This window comes from Echinops telfairi, unplaced genomic scaffold, assembly GCF_000313985.2.
Source record: "Echinops telfairi isolate 266 unplaced genomic scaffold, ASM31398v2 ScPeMD7_3533;HRSCAF=4204_1, whole genome shotgun sequence".
Taxonomy (NCBI): Eukaryota; Metazoa; Chordata; class Mammalia; order Afrosoricida; family Tenrecidae; genus Echinops; species Echinops telfairi.
The window spans coordinates 16673629-16699354 of NW_022107432.1; the positions used below are offsets into that span (position 1 = coordinate 16673629).

The following is a 25726-nucleotide window of genomic DNA, read 5'->3' on the forward strand; positions in this document are numbered from 1 at the left end:
TGCTTGTTTTATATCTGTGTTTTAATATCACACTATTTTAACTTCATCAATTTTTAGACATTAGCACTTCTCCAGTACAGTGTTTCACACGTATTTCCCTCTTCCATGTCTAACAATGTGGAAGAAAGTTGAGGCTGTTCCTGTAAAGATTTGCAGTCGTAGAAACCTCTCTAGGCCCCTAGGAGTTGAGCACAAACAGCAGAACAGTGGTGAGGGTGGCACACGACCTGGGTTGCGTTCTGTTTTACGGAGGCCCCTGTGAGTTGGACGCTAATGACAACAGCATGAGTTGGAATCGACTCGATGGCTGTAGGTTTAGGTTTGGGGTTTTTTGTACTCTTGATATAATTATATATTATTAATATTTCTTGCGATCCTTTTATAATCCCATTTAACTAAGACTAGAGACCTTCACAGTATTGTTGACATTTGACTTCCGTTTGCTTTCATGCTGAAATTTTTTTCACTTCCCTCACACTGAATTTCTTTGCTGATTTATTGGAATCATCTAAAATGATGTATGGGAGACAAATGATATGTAATTTTTCATACTTGATTAATCTTCTAGCCAGGTTTAAAATGATTTCTACCTGGAAGTATATGGTCATTCATCCATTTCATCCTAGCTTCCAGTGTTGCGGTTTAGAAATGTGATGCTCTGTCTCAGGATCTTTCTCTCTGAAAGCTTCGTGGCCCCTCTCTTTGCTGTGCTGATGTACCTTGGTGCTTGCTTTACTTGCATTGGATTGGGTTGGACCGGAGTTGGACCTTCTTCATTTACAGATCCATTTTCCCATAGCTATAGACATGTTTCTTCTATTACTCCCTTTATAACTCTATACTTTTTCCCTGCCATGTTTTTATCATTTCTTTTTCTAGGACTCCTAGTTCACATGTGTTAGACCATCTTGAATTCTTTTCCCATGATCTTTTCTAGGATGCTCTTTGACTTTCTGTTTTGTCTTGTTAGAGATTTCTCAGCTTTATCTTTCTATCTAAAATCTTGAAAATTAATATGCTTATAATTTCTGAAATCTCAATCTTGTGTTTTAACCATTTCCTTTGCCTTCTCTGGCACATATTTTATTTTGTTTATGCGGAATCAATACTTATTTTTCTGAGGAGATCGTTCATGATTTGTACTGTTTTCTTCTGTATCCCACAGAGTCTCTGTGCCCTCTGTGTGCTTTTTCGTTCAATCTTATCATTCAGAATGCAGTCCCTTACTTCAGGAAGAGTGCGGCTGCCCACTCTTGCCTTCTCTGGCACGACGTGGGCGCCCGTTGCCTCTTCAGTTCCTTTTCCGCAGACAGCAGACTTTGATTCTCCCACCAGTGTGGGGCAGAGGCAGACGAAAGCTCAGCACGTTCTCCTCCTCTTCGTTTTTCATTGTGCCCTTGACTTCAGTTCACTCTGACCGATTCTTCTTTTTAGCATTACGCAGGAAAGCCATCCTTCGTTTGCTCAGCACCTCCCATCCTCACCGTCCCTGTCCGCACTCGCGTTTCAGTGTGGTTCTTTCTTCTGCCGTCTTCTCTGTTCCTTTCACGGACCATTGTACAGTCCACTTTCATTCTTTTATACAGGAGACTGAGTGAAGATTTAGATATTTCCTGGTTCATTAAAGATAGAGTTATGTCACTACTCCACTGCTTAAATAAAAAGTAACATTGCATTTTGACATATTTTCATAAGGAGTCTTTATTTGTTTAATGATAAAACTTTATGTAGTTAAGCATAATGATTAGAAAATTAATGTTAATTTAAGTTTTCCAAAAAAATGTACGTGAAAGGCTTTGTGCTTTCTGGAATGTCTTTAATGGTTTTTTCTGTTGTCTTTTCAAACAACTTAAAACACACAATTTCTAATTTATGCCCTTGAGATAATTTTCTTATGAAACATTATTTTTACTACTAAACTAGAATACACTTTAATATTTAGTTATGTGATACTCAAACATTTTTATCATTTTCTAAAATTTTCCTCATATTCTCTTCGAGTTTTCCTAATCAATTTTTGTGATTAGCTCATTAATGAAATTGAAGAAATGGGTGGAATGGCCAAAGCTGTAGCTGAGGGGATACCAAAACTAAAAATTGAAGAATGTGCTGCACGAAGGCAAGCTAGAATCGATTCTGGTAAGCTCGAGTGGGAGCGTGTATGTATGAAAACCAGTGTTTGTGCACATATGCCACCTTCTGTTTGTAGATAGCATGTGTAGTTAATACAACAAAGATGACAGAACATGAGGCATGGGGAAAGCCATTCTCAGTGTTACATAAATACATGTGTCTGTATTCTTGTCTGCATGCATGCACTATATGCACTGGGTAAGCATATACACAAAGCTTGTGTGCGTGGGTACTCATGAACATATGCTTGTGTGTCAGGATCACCCACGTTTTGAAGATGACGGTGGGTGATGATGGCCATTGTACTCTTCCTTGGAGCTGTTTCTCATCCGTGTGCTCATCAGTTGTTGTTCGCCTACTCTGCTTGGGGCGCAGTGCTAGGCCTGAGCACACAATTGTGGGTCAGACAAACATGATCTGCATCCATAGAACTTAACTTTTAGTGAGGGAGATAGAAAATACAAAAGCAGATCTATAAAATAATGGGATTACAGTTAGATGAGGGAAATTGGGGGTGGGGGCATTTTTATTTTAGATAGAATAATAAGCAGGAAGGGAGCTAGTATCATGTTAAGACAGATCTTTATACTTTTGGCTTATAACAATAGCCTTTTAAAGTTTTTCTGTAGTTTAAAAAGATTGTCTCTTAAAAAATTCAAGAAAATAAGTTAGAGATGCTTTTGGTTGTTAATTTTCTAACTTATAAGGCCTAGAGGTTAACTGCTGCTGTCACGAGGGGCTTCCAAAAGGTCATGGGAAAGTGGAATTAAAAGTTGATGGACCTTCTCCACAATCTTTTTGAAACCCCCTTGTGCTGTTTTGTTTAGCGCTGTAAAAATTGGTCAGAAACTTTGGGAAAGTATAGTTTTAGAATGTGATAGAAGTCCTCTCTTAAAGACATTCTAATAGATGTACCTTTCCCTTTAAATCTCTGTCTCACTTTGGGACTTGCTGATCTTTGTTGAACTTCCATTATTAGAGTTTAGAATATGCTTATAAATATTAAATTTTAGGGAAAATACATGATAATCAGAGCATTATCCATAGGCAATTATGTATGAATAGACTCTTCATATTGTTTCTTTTGGGAAATGTACAGGTTCTGAAGTAATTGTTGGAGTTAATAAGTACCAGTTGGCAAAAGAAGAATCTGTGGAAGTTTTGGCGATTGATAATACTTCAGTGCGTAACACGCAGATTGAAAAACTAAAGAAGGTAATGGCATTACCCGTGTTTCTGTGCTTTCTGTATTCTGGGTACTGGCTGAGACCTTGCATTCTCCTATTTCATATATACAAGCAACCACACAAGGCGGATTTTATTTCCCATCGTTTTAAAGATAAGAAAACTAAATATAAGACTGATTGAGAAACTTCTCCAATATAAATAACTGGACAGCCTGAACTAAAGTCTGAGTTTATTGGCACCAAAAGCTCATGTCTTCGAACATGATACCTGCTTCTGTAAAGCATATGTGTTCTTATAAATGGTACATCCCAGTAATGATACCTTTCATTATTTATTGATTAAGAACAATGCTTGGACCATTATGTAAATTGAAGTTGAAAGCAAAATAAATTCAGAGTCAGTTTTTGAACCCGTGGTTTCTCCTTGCAGTTTATCACTCAAGGGCTCCTGTAAGCCAAGCTCACTGCTCTCCAGTCCACTCTGACTCGGTGACCCTGTAGGACAGGGCAGAACTGCCCCCGGGGTTCCGTGACTGGAACTTTCACAGGAGTAGAAAGCCTGTCTTTCTTCCTTGGAGTGGTTTCAAACTGCTGACCTTCCGTGAGCAGTCCAACACAAAATTCACTATGCCAAGTCTCCTCAAGGACTTGTATACTCATGCTTTATTAAGTTTTAATTTGTAGTGACGTTTATTTTTTAATTGAAACTACTTTCTTTTTATTTTCACCTTCTCACTGAGATGATCCAAAGTACATGAAAATCTAAAATAGATAGAACATTGAATTCTCACCACTGTAAATGACATATCAGTTACATTAAGCTACGTTGGTTGCTTAGACTGTGCTTTGTAATTACGCTGCTATACCCATGACAGGAAACTTGAAATCCAGCAATAGTTCATCTCTTTTCCCTTTCCCTGTGATTGTTCAAGATGTAAACTTTTTTTATAGCAGTCCAGATGTTATTTAAAAAACGAATGGACCTCATTTTGTTAGTTTTAATGTATAGCGATCATCTAAAAAAAATTCTGATAGAGTTAATAACCAGATGTTATTACTGACTTCATTTCCTCCTATTTGCACTCTGATCAGGAGGTAATGATTCTTGCATTGCCTTGTGTGCGTGTGTTTTTAGCATAGTGGGCTATGCGTTGGGTTGCTAACTGTACGAGCAGCAATTTGAAACCATCAGCCATTCTGCAGGCGAAAAGGGAGGCTCTCTGCTTCCATCAAGATGTGGAGCCTTGGCAATCCACAGAGGGAGTTCTGCTCAGCTCTGTTGAGTCGGTGTCAGTTGGACTTGACCTGATGGCATTGAGGTTGAGAGTTTTAGATCATATAGCGTTAAGGTCACTGGGTGGTGCAACTGGTTAAGCATTGGCTACTAGCCAACATGTTGGTGCCTCAAGCCCACATGAGGCGGGCATCTCAGAAAACAATGCTCTGCTTCTGAATGACCGCAGTCCTGAAACCCCTGCGGAGCGGGCACCTCAGAAAACAATGCTCTGCTTCTGAATGACCGCAGTCTTGAAACCCCTGCGGAGCGGTTCTAGGATGCATACACAGGGCACAGGGGCTGACAGCACCTGACAGTGACAACAACGTGTAGGCTGTGGCATGTTCATTTCAGTAATCAGTTTATTGCTAACTTATTAAACTTGTAAAAGCCCTCCTTCGCTTTTTAAAAAAACCGTTTTATTGGGATATAATTCACATATTATGCAATTCAATAGCTCATTCACATCACAACGAGTTGCACAATCATCACCACAATCCGTTTTTTTCTTTGCTTTTATCACTTCAAATGACTCGAAGAACCCCAGCTCACTGCCATCAAGTGGATGACGACTTATAGCGAGCACCCCAATCGATGGCGTAGAACTGTCCCTATGGGTTTCCGAGACTGTAACTATGGGATTAGAAAAGCCTACCTTTGTGCCACTGGTAGTTTGAGAAGGCTGTCCTTGCAGTTAGCAGCCCAATGTGTAACCACTGTACCACAGGGCTTAGGTCCATACTAAATTTATACTTTCATAAGTTGGAGGGGTTTTATGTACCATAAGTTATATTAAAATAATTTTTCCTGTACATATAATCCCCCCCCCAACCCCCCAATTTGTCTCATCAGTAGTTTCAGATATTTTCCCCCCTTTAATCTGCAACCCCAGTAAATTCTGCCATGAATTTTTGGTCTTTGATTGTTCAGGCGGGGACAGTCGTAGTTCAGCAGTAGGCAGAATTCTTTCATCTCGTGGGGAGAGCAGCCCCTATGCACATCCGTTGCACCTCCTGCGCTCCCACCAACCGCATCAGACTTGGGTGTGGCGATGACGCTGAACAATTTCAGTGGTGTTTCCAGACGAAGGACGCCTAGGAAGAAAGGGGTGGCAGTCCACTTCCAGAAAATTAGCCAAGAAAAACCTCACAGATCACAGCCATTTGATCCTATTATGCACTGGATTTTCATGACTCAGTGCCAACCTGACAGCCACTAACAACAATAGTTCTTCAAATAATTATAATCAATCAACTTATCTAAGAATGGCTAGCTTTTCAGTAAATGCGTAAAGGTGTACTTTTCAGGCCTCTGCTCAAATGTCACATTATATAAGAAGCTGGCAGTGATCCCGATCTTTATTAATACCCTGCCCTGTGATCTCAGTTACTCCCTAATTTACTGTGCTTTAATGTTTGTTAAATTACATACCTAATTGTTAATGTTTTTGATTTTTCCTCTCTTGTGAACTAATGAAATATAGGCACAACAAGGGCAGGGCTTTGTTTTGCCTATTACTATATCTTCCCCACTAAAAGGATGCAGGGATTAATAAGGTCTTAATATTTATCATATATGTTGATTTAATTGGAAAACATTTATAAATGATAACTATTGTCTGAATTTGAATGGTTGAGGCCTCTATTAATGAACAATTCTATTTCTTAGCATGAAGATATGGGCCCCAAATGATAATCTGTTCTATAAATCCTTACATAGTTCATAATAAAAACAAAATTTTAATTGTGTACCTATAAAAAGTTGGGGGAGGATTAAGACTCATTGAACTCTGTGTACTGTTTCCAAGGCTAGGTTTATATAGTGAGAAGAAATATAACAGCTAATCAGTCCACACAGCAATACAGAGGGCTCATTTCAACTCACTTTCTTAGAACAGTTAGTATACTGAAGGTCCAAGGGCTCACATGGGCTGCTGGTCCAAGGTCAAGGAAGCAGACAGCAGAGTCTGCCTTGAGGCAAGGGCAGCAACAGCAGGAGGCTGAGAATTTGAGATATAGCAGAGGCCAGTAGTGGAGGAGCATAGCATAATTGCTAAAATATATGTTGAGCATTGCATTAAAGTATATAAATGTGACAGTAGTATTAATACAATTTGCAGAAATTCTTATTTCCTAAAATTTAGAATTTCCTCAAATTCTTGTTCCCTAAAAATTCTTGCTTTCTAAAAGTATGTGAGTCTACATTCTTGTTATCACCATTATGTGAATCCTCAAGAAGTTTGGCAAAGCAGGTTTCAATGGAACCTCAAGCTCTCGGGATGCACACACAGCAAGGCAACGCGATCCACAGGTTGGCTTGGCCCACAGTAGTGCAGCAGTACACAGTTGAGGGAAAGGATTAGCACAGGCAGCAGAATGCTGGTCCGATCACCAGGGCAAAAGAGGGAAGGGGCCAGCCTTGGAGAGCACTACAGTCAAGCTGTGACCCGACTGAACTCTGTCCACATGTTCCTATGGAAGCCTAGTTGGCACAATAAACCTATCATACCAGTTCACCAAAATTATCCTTTTCTTTGACCTTTTGCATAGGTCAAATCCAGCAGAGATCAAGCTTTGGCTGAGCGGTGTCTTGCTGCACTAACTCAATGTGCTGCCAGTGGAGATGGAAACATTCTGGCTCTTGCAGTGGATGCAGCCCGGGCAAGGTGAGGGTCTATACATATGGTCTATACCAGACACTATTTTACCTGATAGCCTGGCACCATCCATATTCTAAAAGTTGACCACTTTAGCTTTTCAGAGGATACCTTAAAAAGTTGATCCTATGTATCATGTGACGTCAAAAGAAAACAATGGAAACAAAAAATAAATTTAATTCTTGTTCTTTTAAATACCTGTGTGTTTTAAATATCATATATTTTGAATAAAGACATAATATTTGTGTATTTTGCTATTGCTCAGGACATTTGAAACTATTGTAATTATTTATATATATAATTAAAAAAATCATTTTAAATGTGGGTTCATACAACTTTTATCACAATTCCTTCATACATCCATTGTGTCAAGCACATTTGTACATTTGTTGCTATCATCATTCTCAAAACATTTCATTTTATTTGACCCTTGGTATCAGTTCCTCATTTTCCCCTCCTTCCCCACCCCCCATGAATCCTTGATAATTTATAAATTATTATTATTTTGTCATGTCTTACACTGTCCAACGTCTCCCTTCACTCACTTTTCTGTTGTCCATCCCCCAGGGAGGAGGTCATATGTAGAACCTTACAATCCTTATAATCGTTTCCCCCTTTCCACCATCACTCCACCTTCCTGGTATCGCCACTCTTAACACTGCTCCTGAGGGGTTCATCTGTCCTGGATTCCCTGTGTTTCCAGTTCCTATCTGCACCAGTGTACATCCCTCTGGTCTAGCTGGATTTGTAAGGTAGAATTGAGATCATGTTAGTAGGAGGAGGAAGCATTAAAGAACTAAAGGAAAGTTGTATGTTTCATCAGTGCTATACCACACCTGACTGGCTCGTCTCCTCCCCTGGACCCTTCTGTAAGGGGATGTCCAGTTGTCTACAGATGGGCTTTGGGTCTCCAATACGCACTCCCCTCATTCATAATGATAAGATGTTTTGTTCTTTGATTCCTGATACCTGGTCCCTTCGACACCTTGTGATCACACATGTTGGTGTACTTCTTACATGTGGGCTTTGTTGCTTCTCAGCTAGATGGCCACCTGTTTATCTTCAACCCTTTAAGACCCCAGATGCTATATCTTTTGTTAGCGGGCACCATCAGCTTTCTTCACCACATTTGCTTATGCACCCACGTTGTCTTCAGCGATCATGTTGGGAAGGTGAACATCATGGAATGCCAGTTTAATAGAACAAAGTGTTCTTTCATTGAGTGAGTACTTGATTGGAGTCCCAATGTCTATCTGCTACCTTAATACTAAACCTATAAATATACGCATATAAAAAAATATATAAATATATTTATAAAAAATATATAAATACTTCCCCATCATCATATATAAATATATTTACATATATACATGCCTGTATTTAGACCTCTATAAATACCGTTTGCTTCCTAGTTCTTTCCTCTATTTCTTTTTACTCTCCTCTTCTCCCACTATCATACGCATCCTTCATTTGAGTTTCAGTAATTCCTCTGTATTACATTGCCCTTGATCAAGTCCTACCAGGCCTTTTACACCTTCCTCGTCAACAATTTTGGATCACTTGTTCTATTGTCCCTGGGTTGTTAACATCACTTCCTTTCCCCCACCTCTCCCATGTCCCCCAGGAACCGCTGGTCCTGTTATTTTCTCCTCCAGATTGTTTATCCAGCCTATCTTATCTAGATAGACCTGTAGAGATAATAATATTCACAAAAACAAAACAATACAAAAAACAAAATAACAGCAAGAACAGATGATAGAAAAAGAGAAAAGTCTGTAATAGTTCAAGGACTGTTTGTTGACCTTTAGGAGTGTTTTTCCGGTCGAGTCTGATGGGGTGCCAAGCCCTGGCCCCAAAGTCTATTTTTGGTACTCCCTCGGGACTTCCTTGCTCTGCTCCCTTTTCTGTTGTATTGCACGCCCTCAGTGTTTTGCCTCGGTGTGGTGGGGTCAGATCAGGCAGTGAGGGATGTCTTGTCTCATAGTTCAGTGGCCATATGGTCTTCTTTGTGGATTGGCTGCTCTGAGCAGGATATCATCCTCAAGGCTTGGTGGGCCAGGATGTGTTCCACTCTCTCTTCCTCCCCATTCATTTGCTCTTGTGTGCTCTCATCAGACATGTCCCTCTCCCTGAACTGTAGCTTCAGTGCTCTCCTCTGAAGTAAATTCTTCTGGGGGGAGGGGCGGCTGTCCATTTACTTGGGATTGGGGCCAGCAACTCAGACCTCTACTGGTTTCCTGCTTCATGCCAGTAAGTTGCATTCACATCTTGGAGCACCAGGTTGAAGTCTGGTCCCTCTTTCCCTGTGGAGATATAAACAATCTCCTCCCTTTGGGTGGGTTAGTGCCTTGTGCCCCCACTACCCATTTCTTTTTAAAAAATTTTTTCCCCTCCTTTTTAGTTGGCTACCATATGTATCCCTGGATTTGGTCTGGCCCCTGCCATACTACCTGGATCTCAACACAAGAATGTTTGTATACAGTAGCTTTTTCCCTATGCCCCTTTTGCATTTCGTTTTAAGCTTACCTCAGCTGACTCATGTTGTACTTCTCCTTTTGTGCTTGGCTTACTTTGCTTAGCATAATTTTCTCCCGTTCTTTCCATGCGGCAAAATGCTTCATGTGATCATCACTGCTTTCAGTGATGCATAGTACTCCATTGTATGTTTACACCACAGTTTTTTAATCCATTTGTCTGTTGATGGGAATTTGGGTTGTTTCCAACTCCTTGCAATTGTGAACCATGCTGCGATGAACATTGGAGCACAGATGTCTGGCCATGGTTTATTTCTTGCCTCTTCTGGGGATATACCCAGTAGGGAGATTGCTGGGTTGTATGGTAGCTCAATTTCCATCTGTTTTATATATCGCCAAATTGATTTCCATAGTGGCTGTACATACCTACAGGTCCACCAGCAGTGGATGACAGTTTGTATCTCACCACAGCCCCTCCAACACTTGTTGCTTTCTGATTTTTTGATTTGGGCTATCTTTGAGGGTATTAGATAGTTTCTCATTGTTGTTTTAATTTGCATTTCTCTTATGGTTAATGATCGGGAACATTTTCTCATATGTTTATTGGCCATTTGGATTTCTGCTTTTGTGAAATTTCTGCTCAGGTCCTTTGTCCACCTCCTCAGTGGGTAATTAGTTATTTTCCTTTAGGCTGCTAGCAGAGTATTGTAGATTTTAGTAACAAGGCCTTTGTCTGATGTGTCGTTGCTAAAGATGTTTTCCTAGTCTGTGGGCTTTTTTATTACTCTCTTGGTGAATTCTTTAGATATACACAGGTCTTTTATCTTCAGTATATCCCACTTGTCAAGTTGTGACTCATCTGTATTTGTGTACTTCCCTATTTCTGATAGCCTATGTATTCCCTGTTCCAAAGTTCTCAGGTTGGTCCCAGTTCCCTCATTGATAGCCCTAATAGTTTGTGGTTTTACCTCGAGGTCTGTGCTCCACCTTGAGTTTATTCTTGTGCATGGAGTGAGATAAGGGTTTTGCCTCATTTTTTCTACAGGTAGATATCCATTGTTCCCAGCACCAATTGTTGAAGAGGGCATCTCCTTCCCATTTGACATTTTTTGGGCCCTTATCAAAGATCAGTTGTCTATATGCTGATGATTTTATTTCCGGGTTTTCAGTTCTTTTCCATTGGTCTGAGTATCTGTCATTATATGAATACCGTGCGGTTTTGAGAACTGTGGCTGTATAATATATGCTACAGTCAGGTAAAGCAAAGCCTCCCACTGTGTCCTTCTTGAGGAATTCTCTGCTAATTCTGAGCTTCTTCCCTTTCCATATGAATTTGGTAATCAGTTTTTCTATTTCTTTGAAGAAAGATGAGTAATTGTATCAAGATTGCATTAAACTTATATACTGCCTTGGGCAGAACTGACATCTTTACTATATTGAGTCTTCCAATCCACGAGATATTCTTCCATTTCTTGCGGTCACTCTTGTTTGTTTGTAATAGTGTTCTATAGTTTTCCTCATATACATCTTTTGTTGTTTTAGTCAGGTATATCCCTAGATATTTCAATTTGTGGTTGGCTATTGTGAAGGGTGCCGCATTTTTGTTCTCCTCTTCTGTGGTCTTATCCGATATATATCTAGCAGTCTGAGCTTTCCCAGCTGTGTGTGGGGCAGGTGTAAATGTCCTAGGCTAAAGAGAGTGGTCTGGAAGTTGGCAGTTGAATGTGAGAGAAAATGGAAAATAAAAAGACAATAAAAGAAAAGGAAAATAAAAAAATTAACCCACTGAGACTTTGGGGGGATAGAGAAAAGAGAGGGAAACAAAAGTAACAATATACCTGAGCCCTGAGCCCTGACTGTGGGTCTGGAGGTGTTTAATCCCTGCCCTGAGGTGGTGGCAAGCTGTGGCTGTGTTGAGATAAAGCTCCTGTGCTAGCTCCATATGATCTCGGCTTTGTCAGAGACAGTGGCAGGCATAAGGTCAAACCCTAGCCAACCTCCACTGTAGTAAACCAAAACCCCTAGCTCCACAAAACCTAGTGTATCTGTGCCTACTTATCTTTATGATGTTCCTCCTGTGACCCCACAGTGTGGAATTTCCCTCTTAATAACTCTCCTGCACTGTTATCTGCGGAGTCCTTCTGGTATGTGTTATTCAGTCGCCATCTTCTTGGAAGTCACTTTACATATATTTATGTATATAATTTCAACGATTTTTGTAATTTAAATTTGAAAGTAGACATTTGGTCTTTTTTTTTTTTTTTTTGACATTTGGTCTTATTCTTAACTCCTTGACAAGTCCTCAACTGAAATATCTTGTGGAGCAGGTGTCCTCAAACTATGGCCCACGGGCCACATGTGGCCCACCGAGGACATTTATCCGGCCCGCTGGGTGTTTTTGCCCCATTTGTTTTTTTGTTTTTTTTACTTCAAAATAAGTTATGTGCAGTGTGCATAGGAATTTGTTCATATATTTTTTTTAAAAACTATAGTCCGGCCCTCCAATGGGTCTGAGGGACAGTGAATTGGTCTCCTGTTTAAAAAGTTTGAGGACCCCCTGATGTGGAGGAGGGACAGGTATTTTAGGATTGAGAGGGAAAAGTTGGTGTTATTGTATGGTTTTAAAATTATTAATGAAGCAGCCAGATGAGCCATCCATCTCCCTGTGCACACTTCCACTCATTTCTGCTCCCTCTTAATGAGAGCCAGGCATCCTATTGAAAAACCACTCTTGTTATCCCTGCCCTCCCTCTCACTTCTTGTTCACATCGTGCCCTCCTGCACTTGGTTTTGGACTTCATCATAACTGTCTTACTGTTTACTCAGGTAATAAAATACTGTATTCTTTTTATTTTTTCATAGTTTGAATCCACATATGTAGTGTACATTGAGTGTGAGGTGGTAGCATTATTTGAAAAATACATTATTCATGTAAAAGTCACTATGTCTGAAATTATAAAAAATTGATCAAAAATAATTTAAATCTCAAAATAGTGATTGTAACAGCCTCCCTCCATTTACTACTTCAGATGTACCGTTGGAGAAATCACGGATGCCATGAAAAAGGTATTTGGCGAGCATAAAGCTAGTGATCGGATGGTGAGTGGAGCCTATCGCCAGGAATTTGGAGAAAGTAAAGAGATATCATTTGCTATCAAGAGGTAATATGTGGAATTTCTTCAATAAGGGTATCATGTTTCTGTTAAAACAATACCTCTGAACATACTGAGAACTTGATTTTCTCATATACCCCTTGGTGGACACTGGAGTTGACTTTTGTCATAGTCTATAAGCAACATTTGAACTTTAACCATAGTCTTCTTTATCATTCAGAATACTTATTTAATTAAGTAACATTGGAACTGCTGCATAGCCACCAGGTATTTAAATATTAATCTGCTTTACACTTTTAGGATTTATTGTTAATTGGGAGTTAATACATATATTATTCCATAGTTCAATCATGTCAAGCCATATTGTACAATTGCTACCACAATCAGTTCAAAACATTCTTTTCCTTCCTGGACTCTTTGAAATCATCTCCCTTTTACCCTCCCCACCTACCACCACCACGATCATTGTTACTCTCCTACCCCCCCCAAAACAACACCCCCCCCCCAAAAAAAAACCTAACCCTTTATTCTACTGCCTGTCCTTATAGGTTAATCAATTCTGGGTTTCATATACCAGAAAATCACAAAAACATATAATACAACTTCAAGATGGTGATCCTTGATGACATGACATTTCTGAGATATACCCTAAGATGAATAAACAAAAAATGAAACTAAAATACAGAAAATGTTGGAAACCAGAGCACGTCCAGTGTGCGTCAGAGGGGTAATTAACTGACCGAGTTCTAACTGTTAAGTCAGGTTTATCCTAGTTTGATCTTCAATACTCAGCTCTCCAATGTACTCTGTTTAGTAGCCACTTTCCTCCCATCTCAATTATGGATAGAGGGAGATCACTGGAGGCTTACTTCCTATGTAGTTCCCAGAAACGTATCTTGGGCTCCGACTAACATCCATAGCCTTCCAGAAACCAGATTCTCACAATTTAGGTTCTGATACTAATCCTTCCTTTGACTTAGGATTATATGGATTTCAATCCTTTGGTGACTGATGAAGGTGTGCTTCTTCCATGGGGACTTAGTTGACATCTCACTTAGATGGCTGCTTGTCCGGAGACAAGCCTTTAAGGCCTCTGATGCTATTTTATCTGATAGCTGGGCACAATCAAATTTCCTTTCCACATTTTCCTATGGCACCCATGTCTTCTGTGTTTCCTTTTTGAGCTAGACCATGATGTAAGAACTAATTGTTCTTAAATTAGAGTTAGGGTTTAATGAGAGCCCAAAGTTAACTAAGAGGCTTTGGAACGGGGCCAAAGACAGATAAACAAACAAACAAAACCAAAATAAATAAATAAATAAATTCATAGATCCAGGAATGCTTTACTTCTTTAAGTTAATTTATATCATTTAATTGCTTAAATAAGTATTCAATCCTAATTTGCATAATTAAAAACAAAGACATGATTCTATAAATTAAGTTGATCTTTACCGAACTGACAGTAAATAACTGCCACAGCATAACTTGTAATGATTTACTCATTTGATCATGCTTCTCAAATATTTACAGTTGCTTCTGGGTGATTGGTTTTCTTAATAATTGTAGAATTCATCCCACTGAAACTTTTGAGTCAGTACTGTGTACTAGATAAATATCAAAACAGCCAATGTTCCAACAGTCAAAAGGGAACAGTTTCTTTACCTAAAATAAATGTAGTGCTTTTCATATTGGGAATAAATCTACTGGTTTCTGAGTAAACGAGCATTTTGGTCGCACATCACTATAAAATACTGTCCTTGTAACTATGTACAGTCTTAAAGGCCCGCAGGACAATCCCACTCTATCCTACACGGCTGCTGTGAGTCGGAGTCAGCTTGATGGTGGAAAGTTTGGTATTTTGGTTGTAATCTACCTAGAAGAGTCCACACCTAAGAGGTGCCATTGAAAAATGAACAGTCCAAAACAGCTAGGGAGGCACTTATGTATAAATGACCCCATAAGGTTATTTAAAGTTTATATATAAATATTTGTGTACACTATATTCTGGACACTTGCTCAAGAAGATAGAAAGTTATCATTTTCTCAGCTTTCTTCCTTGTGATAGCCTCAGGCTTTTGTGTTTGCAGGCATTGCCATCTTCCAAATTTTCCTTTAAGTGAGCAATGATAAGCATATTCCAGCTTTAATGGAACTCTCCGTGTAAAATAGGGGTGTTAGCAAAGCACAAATAAGGCACATCATGTTTTTTCTAATAATCTAGAACTCTTTGGCATAAAATAGTTCTGTTTTTCTGCCTTCCCTTTGGCCAGTTAAGATATAACTGTTGGGTTTTAAAATGTTCCTTAGGGTTCACAATTTCATGGAACGTGAAGGTCGCAGGCCTCGTCTTCTTGTTGCAAAAATGGGACAAGATGGCCATGACAGAGGAGCAAAAGTTATTGCTACAGGCTTTGCTGATCTTGGTTTTGATGTGGACATAGGCCCCCTTTTTCAGGTACTAAAACTTATTGGGAGGAGTCTCAAAAAGTATACACTAAGTCACACTGGAATTCTGTGTAACTTATGCTGACAAGAATACTAGAGTTAAACCTAGTTAATTTTGCACAAGAAGAACATATTCAGGAAAGCCCTTAATTTATTTTTAATAGATGTAGTCCAGTGAATCGTGACAAGAGTGAAGTACACGTTCTGACACACTTGTTGAGAGTGCAAAGTAAATGTCAGCTCAGAATTAAATAGTTCATTAGGCTTTTGAAACTGAACCTTATTTTCAAAGACCTTATTTGATTACTTACGGAGATGTGATTTATATTTTATTGGAAAGATAGCCTAATTAATGGGGTTTATGGAAATCGTTTTGAGAAAACACAACCTCTGAGCGAGTTCAGTTCATCAGTAGATGTTTATTCTCTTTACTTTTTAGTAGTATTTAATTTAATCAGACAATATCAGACAGTAAAATAATGGGTTGAGACCTAACAATTTTGAGAAATACCATATAACAAATAAATGGCAATTATCTGCTTCTTTGATGGGATTCATTTGCCATGAGAGCTGTGTATAAATTAGATGAAAAAAGGTCCTGAACATTTTAGGGGAACAGGAGGAGGAGGCAGCACAGGATTAGCAGCAGGATTTCAGTGTGTAGGAAATCTATAGGTAGGTCATGTAAGGTAAGGGCTAAAGAGTATTCATTGCTTTTCCCTAATGAACAAGTGAACTTTCCTAAAGAGACCTGGTTTGGAGGCTTCTTACATATTTAGATTGCTTTCCTTCCTCTTCTAATAATTGCCCATTCTATTTGAAAACTGATGATTTGCCTCTTGTGGTTAGTCTTTTTCACAGACACATGCAAGCACTCAATAAATGCATGTTGATAATGAGGACATTGGAGGCCAGTGCTTTAAGAGCAATCATACTGAAGAGAGCTAGTACATCTTACTCATATTACTCTTTTATTTTGAAGATTCTTTGGGGGAACTAGTTGTGGCACAATTGTAATCAGTGAATTTTAGTGCTGGAAGTGGAGTCTCTGGGTGGTGCACACAGCTAACACTCGGCTGCTACCCGAAGGGCTGGAAGTTTGAGTCCACTTGTCACCTCAGAAAAATGGCTTGATAAGAGTCTGCCGAAAAAGCAGCCAGTTAAAATCCCTGTGGAGCACACCTCTACTCTGATACTGTAGGGTGACCATGAGTCCGGGTTGACTGAGATAACTGGTGTGTATTGTATGTGTACTATATGTGTTCGTTCTATTGTCCAGACTCCCCGTGAAGTGGCCCAGCAGGCTGTGGACGCAGATGTGCATGCTGTGGGTGTGAGCACACTAGCTGCCGGTCATAAAACCCTCGTTCCCGAGCTCATCAAAGAACTTGACTCCCTGGGACGGCCAGATATTCTTGTCATGTGTGGAGGGGTCATACCACCCCAGGTATATTTTCGCTCCAATATCTATCTGCTTCTTTGGCGGAATTCCTGAGTAATCTTAGCTTCTATGTAATGTGCTGTTTTAGTGTGCACTTTTATGAAATGTGTTGTAGACTTGGAACGGGATTATTTCCTGGTGATTTTCCTCAGTGGGTTTTGTACATTCCAAAAGTAGGCAATGTCACTATTTTCTTGTCAAGCTATATTGTAATTTAGCTGGTGGCATATTTTAATTTAACAATGTACCAAGCTTTTAAGCGAGAACTGCCTCTTCACAAATCAGTAACCTCAGATAGATAAGCCAACTTCTTCATGTCCACCACAGTGATGGAGCAGGGACAGGACAAAAGCAGTTGGCATACCGAGGAATGGTAAATACTCAGTGAATCCCTTGAACCCATATCTTGGCAGCAGAGACGCCTTATCCTGGCCGTGGAATGATTTCCTTCAGTCAGCCAACTGGAACATTTGCTTCTGCTGTTTTAGAGGCTCCTCCTTGCCCATTTCCTGTTTTCCCATGCCCAATTAGCACTCCACTTCAGAGCTATATCAGTGACATGGTCCTGTAAAACCCCTTTATTATTTAGCTACTTCATTTGGGATATATTTTTCTCAGATCTGGAGACCTTAACTAATTCAGACATAAAGGAATCTGCTTGACAGGAGCTGAATGGGGCAGAGGTGGATACTTGAGGAAAAATGGGTGCCCTCTTGGAAAAGGAGAAATGACTGCTAGGTAAACGATTGATGATGTCAATTAATTAATTGATTGAGGGGGGGGTGCCTTTCTCTTATTTCTTTTCTAGTAAGTTAAAATAATTAAGTTATAAATATTGTCTGTTTTCAATCTCATTTTAAATTATTACAAGTTTTCCTTTTTAACGATAATGGCAAAGTACTAAACTTAGAAGAATCATGTTTGAGACTATGCTAGATAAATTATTTCCATATGTTTCAGAAAGCCCACCAGAAAATTTATTAGAATAAAAGAAAAATGAAGTTATCCAGTACTCATGAAATGAGAAAGTACATGTGCATGCATTTATGAGCTTGGTTATAACTCCTTGTTAGAAAACAAGCTACTATCTATCTTTCTAACAATGGAGTGACCACCCCACTGCCATTGCATTGCTCTGTCTTATAGTGATCCTGTGGGACAAAGTACCACTGTCCTTAGGGCTTCTGAGGCCTTACAGCTTTATGGAGCAGAGGGCCTCTGCTTCCTCCGTGTAACTGGTACATTTATCCCTCAGACCCCATAGCTAACAGCCCGGTGATTAATCCACTGTGCTACAGGGCTCCTTACCAACATAGTGTTTAGTGCCAACAGGAAAACTACTTTTGTTCAGACTCCTGACTATAATTTTCCTGTAATTTACTATTTGGATAAATAAAGGGCTATTGTTTTTCTATCTATCTATGTTTTTCTAGCTTTCTATCTATGGAATACTGTCAATACTGCAGTTCATGAAGATATAATACCTAACTTCTTAAGTATGCCATTAAAATATAAGAACCAATGTAATTAGGTAGCACAGAATATTTGAATTAAAATATGAGTTGAGACAGAAATGTCGGGTTATTATGTAAGTGAGCTGACATTTTCAAGAAATACATTTATAATTGTATTGCCCTCTAGATAGTGAAATTACTTAGAACATGCGTATGTGTTTTGCCAGGCTTTTCTCCCATGAGTTTAAAGACGGTAATGACCAATTTCTTATAATGACGTACTTTAGTGCTAATGACTGTCCTTCACAAGATGATTATAGCAGTCAACTATTTTTTCTTGATATTTGTTTTCACCGAATTAAATTAGAAGGCACTGATGAATGGTGGTTGATCAAACTGATCAAACTGCCACTAGGAAGCGTTTAGGTTCCACCATGCGATCAAATAAATATGGCCAGTATCTCCTTACCAGTATCTATTACGCCCATGATTTTCTAGCCTTCTTTAGCAGTAGTCGCCTTTAGATAGTTTAGGAAAATTTAGCTTGACACAGACAATGTGATAGTCCAAACCCAACTCCATAGAGACCATTTAAAATGAAAACTTTTTAAAATTGTTGTAAAAAATATAGATGACACAACATTTGCCAATTAAACATTATCCTCATGTGTGCATTCAGTGACATCAATTGCTGCAGTTATGTTGTGAAACCACAACCAGTACCCATTGCCAAATTTCTCCTGACTAAAACTGGAAACTCACTCTTTTCTAAACAGTGATTTCTTTCTCCTTTTCTTTTGTTCTTGTCAATTACTATAAAACTCTAATTTCTATCGTTGTGCCTATTATAGGCATTTCATATTAGATAAATTTTTGTTAGTTCTTTTTTGATTGACTTCATATTTGGTTTTTTTGATTGACTTCATTCAGCATAATGTTTTCAAGGTTCCTGTTGTTTTTATATCAAGTCTTTATTTATTTTTTATGACTGAGTAGTCTTCCATTGTATGTATCTACAGTTACTTATCCATTCATTTGTTGATGGACACTTGGGCTGTTTCTACCTTTGCTTCTGTGAATAGGTACTGCAGTAAACACTGGACTATATGTCTGTTTGCATCGCTGCTTTCAGATCATCTGGGTATATACCCAAGAATGGGATTGCTGAGTCATACTCTATGTTTCTAAGTTTAACTTTTTGAAAAAACGATTTTTCACAGTAGTTGCACCATTTTACATCTTACCTACAATGGATGAGAGTTCTGATTTCTCAACATCTTTGCTGACATGTGCTAGTTTTCATTTTTTAAATCTAAAACCATCAAACTCTTCGATAAAGAAAACATAAAGGTATTGCTTTGGGGTCAATAAATTGACCCCTTCAATAAATTCTTAAATATGACACCCAAACCACAAGCAATAAAAGCCAAAGTCACTAAGTGGGACCTCATCAAAATGACACACTTCTGTTAATCGAAGTTCTTCCATCCCCAATGAAGAGTCTACATACAGACTGGGAAAATATTTGGGGAAATCATATATCAAATAAGGGTTTACTGTACAGAATATGCAAATAACTTTTACCTGGCAGGGGAGATACCATGATCACGAAGGTGGTTTTCCCAGAGCAAGGGTTATCCATTGCACTCCGGAAATGCTGACCCCTGCGATTTCCCCAAATATGGGAAACTCAACTGCATAATTTGTGGTAGTGGGGGACTGCGTTTGCGCTCTCCCCTGAAAAAAAAGCAAAACATGCCAGCCCAGTCCAATTCAAGTACTTAAGTCCAATACTAGTCCATAAGTTCCTCTTTAGACTTGCGCAACCATATGCAGTGATGCAGAATGCAGGAAGATGACAGGCCTGTTGGTGCAAAGTGGTGTGAATCCAATGCCAGTGGCTCCGGCAGCAGTTCGGGATCATCCAGCAGGAAGGTGAAGGCAGAGAGAGAGGGTTCCAGGATCCTTATGAGAAGGCCGTGCCCACAAGGAGTCACCATCAGGCTGCGACCTGATTGACAGGTTGAATACCACCCCTCCACTTGCATATATCGTCAAGTTTACATGGAATTATGTAACTACCACGCCTAATTGTGAGACGATTGCTACTGTAGATCTCATCCAGTTTTCTCATGTGCTTTTAAAATTCATATATCGCACCTGCCCAAGAACAGTGACATGTTTTCCACTAACTATTCACCTGAGTTTGGTAGTTAAAACCACCCATTTGCACCACAGAAAATGTTCTTGGTGTCTCCTTCTATAAAGTTTGTAGCCAAGAGAACTTATGGAGTAGCTCTACTCTATAACAGAGTTGCCATCAGTTAGAATTGACTTGACAACAAAAAGTTTTGCTGCGTTTTATTTTTTAACATCTGGTCTCAAAAAATTCACACTCTTGGAGAAGACAAAGTTCAATAGGTGTGCTAGTACCATTGCAGAGTCATACTACTATAATAATATATTACAAGAATATAATCAAGAAAATAAAATTAGTGGTGGATAATTTGCATGACTATAATTTATCACCAAAATAAAATCACATTTGATAATGAAAATGTTACTTTGACAACCAGCACAAACCAGAATATCTTGGCATATACAGTCAACTCTGGTGGATGAGGATCAGGGCTATAAAGCATGTCCTTAACTCTATAGTATGAAGCCCTGGTGGCACTTATTAGTAAGCATTGGGCTTACTTACTGGACTTAAACATGAGGTTGGTGGTTCAAACCCATCAGCTGCTCCATTTGGAGAAAGATAAGACGATCTATTTCCATAAAGATTTACAGCCTTGAACTCCTATGTCAAGTGTTTTGAGTTGAAACCAACTCCATTAAAAAAAAATTATGTTATAGCTATAACAGATCTTGATGTCAAATAGCCTTATGTATGGAGCAGTAAATGTGTTGTGGGGATTTTTTCACTCAAACCTTGACCATGTTAAAATAAACCAACAAACAGCAGCAGCAACAAATTAGAATGAAGAAAAGAAGAAACAAGAACTAATCATCATTTATAGGGAATCTGATTCCATTTTAAAGTCAAATTTAAAATACCCATATTCACTAACTGCATATGAAATATCTTGGTGGGTGGGTGCAAGGTGGGGTAGATCCAATGGCAGTGGCTCTGGCAGCAGTTAATTAAGTTAATAATCCCTCTGGCAGAAGAATTAAGTAGGCTTGTAAACTCAGAGCTGTCATATGACAATAAATTTAGCACAAATAATGACAATAACCGAAAATTCAGGATAAACAAAATTATGGATTTAGGTCCCAAGAATGATCTTTTATGGACCTATACAGCTGCCTGCCACTAACAGCCATCTGAACTATTTGGAAAATTGACAAGAGTGTTTTTGCTTCTTAGGATGAGTTGGGGCAGGAGGGTGGTTCCTACTAGTTGTTATTCGCAGTCTCAATAAAAAATAAATCTTCAGCCTCAAATGCCAGTGGTGTATCCATTTAGAAAGTTCTGAGCAGTGGGGACAGAGAAGAAAAGACTGGGTTCATTGCTCTTGTGTTTTGTTTCTCTGACATTAAAAATATCGCCTTTCATTAATTAAGCAAACTCTTTCCACAGGATTATGAATTTCTGTTTGAAGTTGGTGTTTCCAATGTGTTTGGTCCTGGGACTCGCATTCCAAAGGCCGCTGTGCAAGTGCTTGATGACATTGAGAAGTGTTTGGAGAAGAAGCAGCACTCTATGTAACATTATGGTTCATTTTTGTGTGTTTATTTTTCTTCAAAATTTTTCACTTCTGATCAGTGAAGGAAAGGACACATCTTCAGTTTAACTCAACACTTGATATGTACTTTTCTGGAAAGCTTTACATTAAAATATCTTACTTATAAGAATGTTGTCATTCTAAGAGCATATATATACGATTTTACTTTTAATGTTTTAAAACATCATTAAAGATCCTCTACACATTCAATACTTTATTCAACTGTAGACTACTTTTTAAAGTTTCATATATATTACACATATTTTTATAAATCCATTTACTTTCCGTTTAAAAAATTAAATTTTACATGGGAAAGTTTGACTAATTCCATCTTCAATTTGGTATTACACTGATTTGGGCTTTAGAAAATAAAATCTCTCCAGTCACCACCACCAACTGTTCTATAAAGGATCATATTAGAAGGTACAGAATAGAGTGAGAAAAAAATGTGGAAGAGGACTCAAAATCATAAAAGAGACCTGGCTTACTGGTTGTATAGAAATTAGTTGTTTTATATTTCTTTGCATCTATATTATATCACAGCATCATACATCAAGCTAGATCTTGACATCCCCTCACAGAAGGTATGATTCAGCCATGGTGTGATATATCACCCATCACCCATGAAGCACAACATTCCTCTAGTTCTTGAATGCTTCCTTCCCCCCCCCCCCATCATGACCCAGTTATACCTTACAAATCTGGCTAGGCTGGAGTACTTCATATGTTTCATATTCTGATTATTAATAGATGCTTTTAGCTATTTTTCTTCTCATTTTCAGTTATGGCCTATTAGAAAATTAAGGTCCTGAAATCTTTATCCAGTTCCCATTATTAAGGTCACCTCCTCTCTTGAGGGTTGTGAAATTCCCCCCTTTCTGCATTTTATATGGTTCATTTAAGCTTATTTGAATAACAAAATTGACCAATCCCCTCACTAGAATTTTATATACCTTATTTGCATAGCCCCACCCAATCACTTGGTGGGAGTTACAATGGCTATGGCTAGAAGAGCCCTTTTTAATAATTCACTCCACTGAAAGGTTCAACCAAAGAAACAAACTAGTAATGTCTTAATATTCCCCATTTTACTTCTCTAGGTTCTAATATCCATTGCAATGGCTACAGAGAAGTCAGACAAAATTCATGATTGAAGGGTTTGTTAAAGAAGTTAATAAGTAGGAATGCCAGTAAGAAATACTCAGGGTTGAGTTGGTTTATCAAGTCATGTTACAAAGTTCTGTCAAGTTTTCTAATAAATGCTCAGAGGGCATACCACTCTGCTATAAACCACAGCCCAAAGGTAGTCAGCTTAAGTTTTTTGGGCCACAAATTCCCTAAATTAAGTGCCCAGAGGCACCCCACTAGTTAGCTGCAGCCTGAAGGCACTCAGCTCCACTTCCATAGAACAGCAAACCCAACTTCCCCAATTAAGTGCCCAGAGGCACCCTACTCCGCAAGCCATCCCGCACAGAAGCAGTCATCTTTCCTTGCTGTGTGGGTTAGGAAGTCCATCCCTTCGTTCTATGCTCTGGCTCCTGGTTCTGCTCTTCTGATGGTAAAGCTGTCGTCTTGGATCCAGGAGGTTCACTGTGCAGAGATCTCAGGTCCTAAAGATACAGTCTACTCCTGGCCCTTGCTGGTCATGAAATCCCCTCCTGATTCTCAGAGGGTTCATGTTATACCCAACATATGTTATACCAGGGAGTCCTGTTTGCAATTGCTCACAGGTGAATCCTATCAGTATCTTCCCACAACCTCTAAGACCCATGCAGGGAAAGGTCATTTGATGGGCATTAGAGACTTTGACTAAAAGATCTACATTTAATACTTTCAAGTAGAAAGGATGGATGGATTGGATTGGATTGGATTGGATTGGATTGGATTGGATTGGATGGATGGATGAATAAGCATACATTCATGAGGGAGCTTCAAAAAGTTCCTGGAAAATTGGCAATAACAGATAATGCAAATTTTTTCACGAACTTTTTGAAGCCCTGTCTTTAATGTGTGTGTGTATCTATATATCTATATCTATCTAGCTCTGTGTTTCTATCTCTCATCTATCATCTGTGTGTGTGTGTGTGTATGTATATATATTTGTGTTTATACAGTTCTGGTTTATTAGGAGACTAAGTCTTACACAACTATGAGGATTAACCCAGCAGTATAAATACAAGCCAGAAGTTTATAGGTCAGACAGGGCTGGGATTCAACAGGTTTGAAGTGTAGCCCACAGTCACACAGACAAGCAACCGAGAGAAAAACTCGCAGGGAACAGAGAATAATAATGCATCTAGCTCCCGTTTAGAAGGTTTAAACACTCATTGCTTTCATCTGATTAGGTCAGGCTCACTTGGGGTAATTTTTCCTTTTGATTAACTTAAAGTCAATTGATTGGGGAATTTAATTATACCTACAAAACCATTCCAGAGTAGGTTCTAGAGAGCAGTGTATGATTGAGAGAAGTGATTACAAAATGACTGTTGCCTCCTTCTCATCCTCCATGTCTAGAGAAAAATATCTCTTCCCTTCTAGGAAATGCACTAGAAAGGGAGTTTTTGGACTCTAGCTCAGCCTTGACTCATCACAAAGCTGTCATCTACGGCAAATAAAGGAAAAGGATTTAGCCAAGGTAACACTTATTAATTAGTATTTGCAGCAGATCTCAAACCTGAATCACCTAGCTCAAAGATCCGTTTTTATATTCATATGCGAAGACACTTATTTAGGTTTATACTATGTACATTAACTATCCATCATTCTGTAGAATAATGAGAAATCTAGAGGCAAACATGGACACAGTTGGTGACATAAAATCTGAAGACAAATCACTTTTATATTCATTCAAAATTTGTATCAATAGTATCTGGAAATATGCTCTTTCAAAGCAGTTTTATATCACAGAGCTCCTGATAAATCATTTCTTAACCTATATTAACAGTATAGTAAATACAATAAGACCACTGCATGTAAATGACAGATAGTAATCAGTGTTACAAAGAATAGACATGCTTTTTCATTTGATAGCCAGCATTTTTTTAACTCTGTCTTCCCAAACGGGCCCAGGACAAATAAACTTGGATAATAAAGATGGAACTAGTTGGGACTCTAATAGATGTATTCCTACAAAAATGGAGAGGGTCAATTATACTAACCACTGAAAAAATAATTAGAAAAATAAATGCATTATCTTGGCTGTCTACAGTTTTGTTTTTCATTAAAAAGACAAATAATCAAAAACTTTCCTGCAAAGGAATGGGCACTCATTAAACTTTACACAATTTCAGAGACTGAGTCCCTGTCCAAAGTATTCTAGGAGGTATGGATAGATATGGAGTATGTGTTTCTAATGTACAGTCTTCATATAGACTGTTAGTCAAGATATTCAAGATCTCTCCATCATATATTCAGTATTCAAAAATGAATAAGTGGTTGCTAACAAAAGGTAAGGCACCATTATGACAAATGGAAAATCCTGGTTTCTGCAAGTGTTTGTATAGCATATAATACGGCATCATGGGCTAGGCATTGGACCTCTAAATACAACTTCTGAGGCTCAAAACCACCAGTACCTCCAAAGGCACAAGGTAATGCTGTCTGCTCCTGTAAAGATTTACAGTCTCAGAAATTTTAAGTGATCTTAAAGAATCACTGTGAGTCAGGATTGGATTTTGGATTTCATGGTTTTGGGTTGTTTTTAAAATAGTTTTATTAGGGACTCATATAACTCTTATCACAATCCATAAATACATCAATTGTGTAAAGCACATTTGTACATTCATTGCCCTCATCATTCTCAAAACATTTGCTCTC

At 38.7% G+C, this 25726-nt stretch overlaps 1 protein-coding gene and 1 non-coding gene across 2 annotated transcripts in view; both read left to right on the forward strand.

The window, feature by feature from the left end:
* The window catches only part of MMUT (methylmalonyl-CoA mutase), a 36282-nt gene extending 14155 nt beyond the window's left edge, over positions 1 to 22127 (forward strand). Inside the window, exons 7-13 of the mRNA XM_004696369.2 lie at positions 2028 to 2139; positions 3233 to 3348; positions 7146 to 7261; positions 12756 to 12887; positions 15147 to 15294; positions 16564 to 16731; positions 21766 to 22127. Of these exons, the coding sequence (XP_004696426.1) occupies positions 2028 to 2139; positions 3233 to 3348; positions 7146 to 7261; positions 12756 to 12887; positions 15147 to 15294; positions 16564 to 16731; positions 21766 to 21894 (921 nt within the window). The 3' untranslated portion in view covers positions 21895 to 22127. The remainder of the gene's footprint in view (positions 1 to 2027; positions 2140 to 3232; positions 3349 to 7145; positions 7262 to 12755; positions 12888 to 15146; positions 15295 to 16563; positions 16732 to 21765) is intronic.
* LOC115871197 lies at positions 19756 to 19919 on the forward strand. Its single transcript, XR_004047152.1, has one exon. It is a non-coding gene; the product is annotated as a U1 spliceosomal RNA (small nuclear RNA).
* Positions 22128 to 25726: the final 3599 nt, after the last annotated feature.